The sequence below is a fragment of the Onychostruthus taczanowskii genome, unplaced genomic scaffold (assembly GCF_017590055.1).
Source record: "Onychostruthus taczanowskii isolate IOZ18803 unplaced genomic scaffold, ASM1759005v1 scaffold187, whole genome shotgun sequence".
NCBI lineage: Eukaryota > Metazoa > Chordata > Aves > Passeriformes > Passeridae > Onychostruthus > Onychostruthus taczanowskii.
In genome coordinates this window covers 435,779-445,847 of record NW_024499095.1, presented here as the reverse complement: position 1 = coordinate 445,847, position 10,069 = coordinate 435,779, and the positions used below count along the sequence as shown (strand labels likewise).

At 63.9% G+C, this 10,069-nt stretch overlaps 1 protein-coding gene across 1 annotated transcript; it reads right to left on the bottom strand.

The window, feature by feature from the left end:
• Positions 1-1,018: 1,018 nt before the first annotated feature.
• Positions 1,019-10,017, bottom strand: RHOG (ras homolog family member G). The gene is made up of 2 exons (XM_041401182.1): positions 9,871-10,017; positions 1,019-2,239 (listed from the first exon to the last, which is right to left on the bottom strand). Exon 2 carries the CDS (start codon positions 2,208-2,210, stop codon positions 1,635-1,637), a length of 576 nt encoding a protein of 191 aa, XP_041257116.1. The 5' UTR covers positions 2,211-2,239; positions 9,871-10,017; the 3' UTR covers positions 1,019-1,634.
• Positions 10,018-10,069: the final 52 nt, after the last annotated feature.

Genomic DNA, 10,069 nt, shown 5'->3' with positions numbered 1-10,069 from the left:
TGTGGGATCCCCACAGTGAGACAGGACATGGCTGTGGGATCCCCAATGTGGGACCTGAACATGGCTGTGGGATCCCCACAGTGGGAGCAGGACGTGGCCGTGGGGATCCTCCCACGGACAGACCAGGACAGGGCTGTTGGATGCCCACGGTGGCAGCAGGATTTGGTGCAGCAGGGACCCACGAGCCCGTGGCAGTGCAGCGCCCCTGGGGCCGTGTCCCCTGGCCGTGTCCCCTCTCCCCACGCTGTGCCGCAGCCCCGGGAGGCTGCAGGAGGTGCCCCGGGGCTGGGCCGTGTCCGGAGCCCCGGGCCCGCTGCCCACGCGTGCCCCCGGCTCTGGCTGCAAACGGGAGCGGGGAACAAAGGCGGCTTGTGGCGGGCGCCGGGTCTCTGCCCTTCCTGCAGGAAAGCCCCGGGGCCGGACAAGGGGCCCGTGTCCGGAGCTGGCCGCCCGCCAGCACGTGCCGGGGGGGGTGGCGAGGGGGTGGCGACAGTGCTGGGGATGCCACTGGTCCCTCGCTGCTGCCATCGCCAGCCACGGGACACCGAGGACACCCCTGGCATGGGAACACAGGGCTCTGCCCTCCACTGCCACTCCAGAGGCAGCTCTGGGGCTGGGGTGGCTGCCCAGGGGGGGACCCCACTCGTGTGCCAATTCCTGCAATGTCGCCATCCTCAGTGTCCCCATTCCCACACAGTTCAATGGCCCCATGGCCACCTCCTGAACTGTCCCCATTGCTGTCCTTTACAGTGTCCCCAAGCCTCTGGGTGAGAGCTCAGCTGGGCCCACAGAGATGGTGGGGTCAGGACTGGCCATGGCAGGGACATCCCAAGGTTCCCCTGGCAGTTCCCCCAGAAGAGAGCCCTGGCAGGCACCACGAGCACCCTCAGCTTGGCCCTGGCACAGTGAGGGGTCCCAGCCCAGCTCGGGCCAGTGACACCCATGTCCCTCCAGGGAGTGTCCCCATGCCCAGGAAAGGTGGGTGCGTGTGGGAGAGCACAGGACACGGGGGGCCTGGGCAGGTTTTTATTTAAGGAGAAGCAACTCTGGGGGCAGCTGGTTACAGGTGAGTCCTGCTGCCCTGTGGAGCTCCAGCACCAGCCAGGGCAAGAACTCTCTACTCTGACCACACTGGCTCTGCTCTCAGCAGGGCTGGGGGTGCCTGGTGTGGGGTTCATCCCAAACACCCCCCAGGAGCCCCCGGTGCTGCCAGGAGGATCCTGGGGCAGGACGGGGCAGTGCCAGCATCTCACTCTGGGCTGGGTGAGTGCCAGGGCTGGCACAGAGGGGCTGGGGACAGAGTGGACAGAGTGGAGGTGGCAGATCCCCGTGGAGGACTGGGGGTGGCAGGTCCCCGCGGGGTGCTCGGGGCTGGAGTGGCCTTGGCCCACCCCAGGCATCCCCTTCTCAGGAAGCGTTGCTGTGCCAGGACCGGAGAGGCGTCACCGAAAGCGACCGCTGGCAGCCGGGGCGGGGAGCCCGGTGCCCCCGGGGCGGGCGGCCAGTTAGTGCAAACAAGGTCTGTATTATTAAAGCTGGAGACTTGGGGTCCCACCGAGGCTCGGGGAGGGTGGCGGGGGCAGGAGGTGTGTGGGGGCACGGGGGCAGGGCAGGATCGTCCCTCGGCATTCCCGTCACAAGAGCATGCAGGGCTTCTTGGGCTTGGCCGGGGCGGGGTTGAGCACGGCCCTCACGGCCTCGGTGAACACATCCTTGATGCCCTCCTGGTTGAGCGCCGAGCACTCCAGGTACTTGACGGCGCGGATCTGCTTGGAGAGGCTGACGCCCTGCTGCGTGGTGATGGGCGCCTGGTTCTGCTCCTTGAGCCGCTTCATGGTCTCGGGGTTGTTCCTCAGATCCTTCTTGGTGCCCACCAGGAGGATGGGCACGCTGGGGCAGTGGTGGCACACCTCGGGGTACCACTTGTGCTTGACGTTCTCGTAGGAGGGCGGGCTGGCGATGGAGAAGCAGATGATGAAGACGTTGGTCTGGGGGTAGGAAAGCGTCCGCAGGCGGTCGTACTCCTCCTGGCCGGCCGTGTCCCACAGGTTTAAGTTAATAGTCCTGCCGTCCACCGTGTTCTGGGCGCTGTAGTTGTCGAACACGGTGGGGATGTACTCCTTGGGGAAGGCGTTGGTGGTGTAGCAGATGAGCAGGCAGGTCTTGCCCACCGCCCCGTCACCCACCACCACGCACTTGATGCTCTGCATCCCGGCGCTCCCGTGTCCCCTTCAGCAGCCTGTGGGAAGAGAGCGGGCTCAGGGAGGGGACGCTCCAGGGCTGGGTCAGTGTGGTCCCCCCGCTCTGACACCCCGAGGGTGGGGGCTGCACAAGGATCACACCCCCCTGGTTCACCATCCAACCCAGTGCCCAGATGAGCTTCCCAGGCAGGCAAATCCCCCTGACAGAGACCCCCCGACGGGGATCTGCCCGCCGTGACCCGGGGACACGCGTGTGCCACCACAGCCAGTGCATGGGCACCACATCGTCCCCAGGGTGCCGCATCCATGGCAGCCCGGCTGTGGCAGCACCCTGTGCCATGCTGTGCCGTGCCATGCTGTGCTGTGCCTCCAGCCCGGAACGGGACGGAGGGCAGCGGGGCAGGCAGCAGGGCCACACCGGGGCTGTGGCAGCCCGTGGCCCGTCACGGTTTGTCCCAGCCCCAGCCTGCCACAGCGAGCAGGGCCGCTGCTGGTCCCGGCGGGCAGAGGCCGGGCTGGCGTGGCCGCGGAGCCAGCGTCCGCTCCGGCAGCTGTGTTTATCCCCAGTCCCGGCGCGCGTTTTCCTTCCTCGGGTTCCCTCTGCAATTCCCATTAAGGGCTGCATCCTGCTCCCCTTCCTGCTGCTGCCGGAGCCAGGCGCTGCCAAGCCCTGCCCGGCCGAGGCGGGGGCACCCCACGGGGCTGGGGTGGGGACGTGCCCACCCCGGGGCCGGCAGCGCCGTTCCCACCGGGATCCGGCCGTGGGCAGCTGGTGCCCACCCATGGGTGGCTCCGGGAGGGTGGGAGCCCCACTCGTGTGGCAGGCAGGGAGCAGAGTGCCGGGGCAGAGAAGCCGCAGTGTCCCGGAGTGCCGGGCTGGGGGTCCCCGCTCCCCGGAGCCCGCTGAGGCCGCGGGGCTGGGGAAGGGGAAGGGGAAGGGTCCGAGCCCCCCGGCCCGAGCCCCAGCCCGTCCCTGCCCCCTCGGATGGGGAAGTCGCTCTTCCTCTTCCCGCCCTGACAGCGGCTTCCTGCGGCTGTGCCGTGACCCCCGCCCTGCCTGGCTGTGCCCCGACCCCCGGGGCAGGCACCGGGGGCTGCCGGCGCTGCTGTGCCTCAGCTTCCCCCGGCCAGCCCGCTTCCACGGGCAGCGGATCCCGCATCCCTGTTGTGCCACCGGGGAGCAGCGGGGCCGGCACGGGCGGCCCCCCATCCCCGCCCCCGCAGGAAGCCGCCTGCAGGGTCCCCGGGGGCCACGGACACAGCCCCGGCCTTTGGCCTCCAGCTGGGGAGCAAACACAGCCCGGAGGTTTCCTCACACCGCTTTGCAGCAGTGCTCAGCCCCGGGCAGGCAGTGCTGGGCTCCAGGACTGGGGGGACACCAGGGGGAGAAGGGACAGAGCGGGGGCAGCAGGAGGACAGTGATGGGGACGGGACCACAATCAAAACAGTGGGATCAGGATCAAGGAGACCAGGACAGTGGGGGAAGGAACTGGATCGGGGGAGCTGGAGCAGGACAGTGGGGGAAGGAAGTGGATCAGAGCAATGGGAGCAGGAGCAGTCTGGGGAAGGAGCAGGGCAGTGGGAGGAACAGGATCAGGGGGACCAGGATCAGGTCTGTGGCCCTCCGTGGCTGCAAGGGCCACCCTCAGGGACATGCACCCTCCACAGGGGCTGTAACTGCCACCCAGGTCCCCTGTGCCCCTTCTGCCCTGCAGCCACACCCTCCCTTGGCCCAGGGCTCCCAGGGCAGCCCCTGCAGTGGGACACAGCTGCCCCTGTCACCCCAAGGCCCCATTTGGCCTGTCTGGCTCAGTCTGGACCCAAAGCAGCCCTGAGCACCAGCCTGGCCCTGTGCCCATCCCCATGGGCATGGCACACGCTGCTGATGCCGAGCCAGGCTGACTGTGGGCACCTCGGGATAGCTGCACCTGGCAGGAGCCATCCCCATCCCCATCTCCATCCCCATTCCCATCTCCATCACATCCCCATCCCCATCCCCATCCCCATCCATCCATCCATCCCATCCCCATCCCCATCCCATCCCATCCCATCCCATCCCATCCCGGTGCAGAGGAAACACTCATGCCCTTCTGGGAAACGGAGAGGAGGCAGAGGAAGAGAGAAAGGAGGAGGAAGAGGAGGAGAAGGAGGGGCTCGAGGGCAGGTGTCACTTCTCCATCCCCCAGCACCCCGGGGCTGAGGACAAACCAGAGTGTCCCCAGGTTTGTCCCCAGCACACAGCAAACGTGGGCACACACCACGGTGCCCTGGAGGGGCCGCACAGGCCCCGAGGGCTCACACAGGAGCGTTTTGGCTCCTGCCAGCCCTGGCACTGCCAGCACCAGGCATGAGGTGCCCGTGGCACACGAGGGGACCCGCAGGCACGGCCCACACTCACAGGGCAAATGCCTCGCTGAGGAGGGGGCTGCGTGTAGGGCAGAGCCCCCCGCCAGCCCCAAGTCTGCCGGAGTGCCATCCCATCCCATCCCATCCCATCCCATCCCGGTGCAGAGGAAACACTCATGCCCTTCTGGGAAACGGAGAGGAGGCAGAGGAAGAGAGAAAGGAGGAGGAAGAGGAGGAGAAGGAGGGGCTCGAGGCCAGGTGTCACTTCTCCATCCCCCAGCACCCCGGGGCTGTGGAGTCCCAGAGTGTCCCCAGGTTTGTCCCCAGCACACAGCAAACGTGGGCACACACCACGGTGCCCTGGAGGGGCCGCACAGGCCCCGAGGGCTCACACAGGAGCGTTTTGGCTCCTGCCAGCCCTGGCACTGCCAGCACCAGGCACGAGGTGCCCGTGGCACACGAGGGGACCCGCAGGCACGGCCCACACTCACAGGGCAAATGCCTCGCTGAGGAGGGGGCTTCGTGTAGGGCAGAGCCCCACGGCAGCCCCAAGTCTGTCGGGGTGCCAAGGAGGGGATGTGGGTGCCAGGGGCTCTGTCACACCCAAGGGCTGCAGCCACAGCTGCCACATCACAGTCCCAACCGGCCCCCCCAGCCCCAGCCAAGCCCCCACTCACACTCGTCTTCCCAGGGAGGATGAGGAGGGACCGGTGCCCTGCCCCCTGAGCCCCTGGGCCCCTGTGTCCCCCAGCACGGGACAGGAGGATGGCAGGAGCCCTGCCAAAGGAACCCCATTCCCGGGCAGGGCAGGGGCTGCCCGGTGGCATCCTGAGGTGCCAGGCAGGGGCTGGACATCGCCCGTGTCCCTGCAGCCACGCTGGGGCTCCCGAGGGGAGCCAGGATGGGCCAGTCCGGGGACACTGGGTGGGTGCTCGGCCCCGCCGTGCCCCGCTGCCAGCTCTGCCGCCGGCCCTGCACAAGGCTAGCTCTGTTCTCCCGGGAGATCCGCGGCCGGCGGCACATTTAACCCCTTCTGCCCGTGCCGGGATGCCGGGGTCAACGTGGCCTCGTGGGACTGAGGGGACAGCCCGCGGGGACACAGCCCGTGGGGGCACCTGCCCCCTCCCAGCCCCACTGAGGGGGCCCGGGGAAGGAAGGGTGGGAGCACGGGGGGCTGCACCGTGCCCAGCCCCGGGGCTCGGCACCCCGAGACCCCCGGCCACGCTCCTCCCGTGGCACTCGGGGGGCTGGGCAGGCGGCAAGGGGGGCTGTGGGTGGCACACAGACGTCCCCCCTCCCATCGCCACCCCCTGGCACGGGAAAAGCGACTCATCTCTTCAGCAGAAAAGGGAAGCAAAACCTTCTGCCAGCGCTGCCGGCCGGGGCAGCCCCCGGGGGTTTTCCGCCGGGGAAGTGGAGCAGCCGCCCCCGTGAGCTCCCTGTCCCACGGTCCCCAAACCCGACCGGACCTCCCCGAACCGACCCTGCGCGCCCCAGGCGCCCCTTCCCCGCCCCACAGCCCCTCAGAGCCCACCGTGCCCCCGGCGCCCCGCCCTGTGCGCCCCTCCCCGGGCACCATCCCGGCCCCAGGGACGTGCCCAGGGCCACGCGGGGCTGGGGTCACCAGCCCCACTCACGGGGTCACTCCTGCTCTGGGGACAGGCACAGCATTGCCCGCCCGGCCCTGCAGCCTGCTCAGCACAGAAAGGGGAAATAAATAAAACTACTAAAATCTCTAAATCCCACGCAGGGACCCCACGGGGGTCCATGGCCATGGTGGGGACGCAGGGACCCCCAGGGCCCCCCCAGCTCTGCCCCAGGCTCTGCCGTGGCAGCTAAAATAGCTCCCATGCTGAGTCGGAGGATTGTGATTTCCCTCATTTTCCAGCTGTCGTGACTAATTTCCTCATTTTATTTCCCTCCCGGGCCAGGTCCTGCTCTGCCCTCGCCACAGCCACGGCCACTCCCGGCCCTTGGCCTCTGCCCCGGGTGCTGCCACAGCTCTGCAGCTCCGGGGCTGGAGCCGGAGCCAGCACCCTCCCGGGGATGTGGGGACCCCCTCGGGACCCCCTCCCTGACCTGGCCACTGGTCCCAGGAACCACAGTGCTGGATCAGGGAGATCCTGGGCAGGGGTGATGGATGGATGGATGGATGGAGGGAGGGATGATGGATGGATGGATGATGGCTGGATGGTTGATGGATGGATGGATGATGGATGCATGGATGGATGGATGGATGGATAGATGATGAATGGATGGATGGATGATGGATGGGTGGATGATGGATGGATGATGGATGATGGATGATGGATGATGGATGATGGATGATGGATGATGGATGATGGATGATGGATGATGGATGATGGATGATGGATGATGGATGATGGATGATGGATGATGGATGATGGATGATGGATGATGGATGATGGATGATGGATGATGGATGATGGATGATGGATGATGGATGATGGATGATGGATGATGGATGATGGATGATGGATGATGGATGATGGATGATGGATGATGGATGATGGATGATGGATGATGGATGATGGATGATGGATGATGGATGATGGATGATGGATGATGGATGATGGATGATGGATGATGGATGATGGATGATGGATGATGGATGATGGATGATGGATGATGGATGATGGATGATGGATGATGGATGATGGATGATGGATGATGGATGATGGATGATGGATGATGGATGATGGATGATGGATGATGGATGATGGATGATGGATGATGGATGATGGATGATGGATGATGGATGATGGATGATGGATGATGGATGATGGATGATGGATGATGGATGATGGATGATGGATGATGGATGATGGATGATGGATGATGGATGATGGATGATGGATGATGGATGATGGATGATGGATGATGGATGATGGATGATGGATGATGGATGATGGATGATGGATGATGGATGATGGATGATGGATGATGGATGATGGATGATGGATGATGGATGATGGATGATGGATGATGGATGATGGATGATGGATGATGGATGATGGATGATGGATGATGGATGATGGATGATGGATGATGGATGATGGATGATGGATGATGGATGATGGATGATGGATGATGGATGATGGATGATGGATGATGGATGATGGATGATGGATGATGGATGATGGATGATGGATGATGGATGATGGATGATGGATGATGGATGATGGATGATGGATGATGGATGATGGATGATGGATGATGGATGATGGATGATGGATGATGGATGATGGATGATGGATGATGGATGATGGATGATGGATGATGGATGATGGATGATGGATGATGGATGATGGATGATGGATGATGGATGATGGATGATGGATGATGGATGATGGATGATGGATGATGGATGATGGATGATGGATGATGGATGATGGATGATGGATGATGGATGATGGATGATGGATGATGGATGATGGATGATGGATGATGGATGATGGATGATGGATGATGGATGATGGATGATGGATGATGGATGATGGATGATGGATGATGGATGATGGATGATGGATGATGGATGATGGATGATGGATGATGGATGATGGATGATGGATGATGGATGATGGATGATGGATGATGGATGATGGATGATGGATGATGGATGATGGATGATGGATGATGGATGATGGATGATGGATGATGGATGATGGATGATGGATGATGGATGATGGATGATGGATGATGGATGATGGATGATGGATGATGGATGATGGATGATGGATGATGGATGATGGATGATGGATGATGGATGATGGATGATGGATGATGGATGATGGATGATGGATGATGGATGATGGATGATGGATGATGGATGATGGATGATGGATGATGGATGATGGATGATGGATGATGGATGATGGATGATGGATGATGGATGATGGATGATGGATGATGGATGATGGATGATGGATGATGGATGATGGATGATGGATGATGGATGATGGATGATGGATGATGGATGATGGATGATGGATGATGGATGATGGATGATGGATGATGGATGATGGATGATGGATGATGGATGATGGATGATGGATGATGGATGATGGATGATGGATGATGGATGATGGATGATGGATGATGGATGATGGATGATGGATGATGGATGATGGATGATGGATGATGGATGATGGATGGATGGATGGATGGAGCCAGGCAGGCCAGGCCAGGCTCCCAGTGGGTCCCAGTGCTGGGCGCTGCTCTGGCACCTCTCTGGGCCACGGCCAAACCAAACCCATTCCCACACACGAGGGCACAGCCCACACCTGCACCGCAGCCAGCACGCCCCAGCACCTCCATGACTGCCCACAGACCCCCCGGCACCTGGGCCAGCCCCCTCCCACCACAGCTTGTCCCCAAATGCCACAAACGCCACCTCAGTACCTCAGTGGCTTCTCCTTCCCCAGCCAAGCGGAGGAAGCCCAGCAGCCCCCAGCCCCCCTGCAGGCTCCAGTGACCCCGGGGGAGTCCCTGCGGGGACCCCATGACAAGCACCTGCAGCAGGAGCCCCCGGCTGCAGGGACAGCCCTGCTGCCCACGTGTGCCAGCGCCTGTGAGGGATGTGTGGGCCAGGGGGTCCGTGGGGTCACCCAGGGGGTCCGTGGGGTCACCCAGGGCGTCAGTGGGGCAGTGCAGGGGGCAGTGGGGGCAGTGCCGTGGAATGGCGCTGGAGGCTTCACTGGGGTCAGTGTGGGGGCTCGGGGGGTCCGTGCAGGGGGTCAGGTCAGGGTGTTCAGGGTGCTCAGGGGGTTCAGGGGATCAGGGGGTTCAGGGGATCAGGGCTTCAGGGGGTTCCGGGTGCTCAGGGGGTTCAGGGGATCGGGGTTCAGGGTGTTCAGGGGATCAGGGGGTTGGTTCAGGGTGCTCAGGGGGTTCAGGGGATCAGGGGGTTCAGGGCGTTCAGGGGGTTCAGGGTGTTCAGGGGGATCAGGGGATCAGGGAGTTCAGGGGGTTCAGGGGTTCAGGGGATCAGGGGATCAGGGTGTTCAGGGGGATCAGGGGGTTCAGGGTGTTCAGGAGCAGTGCAGGGTTCGGCGGCTCAGCACGGGGCCGGGGGTCCCGCGGGCCGCGCAGCGCCCCCCGGTGTCACGCAGCCCCTGCAGCGCCGGGCCCGGGAGCGGGGCGGGGGTGCGGCTGCAGATTCGTGGGGCGCGGGGTCCCGCCGAGGGGGTCGGGCCGGGCCAGTTTGTCCCCGCTCTGTCCCGGCTGCTGCGGGGCCCGCTCCCGCCCAAAACTCCGCTCCCCCGGCAGCCCGGTCCGCCGTTACCCCCGGCTGTCCCGTTACCCCCGGCGCCGTTATCCCTGGCGGTTCCGCTATCCCCGGCGGTCCCCTCCGCTATCCTAGCTCCGTTATCCCGGCACCTCCGTTATCCCGGGCAGTCCCGTTATCCCCCGCTGTCCCGCTCCGGGCGGGTCCCGCCGCCGCCGCCCCCGCCCTGGCCCCGACCGGCGGCTCCTCCCGCCCCCCGCTCGCAGCCCGGCCC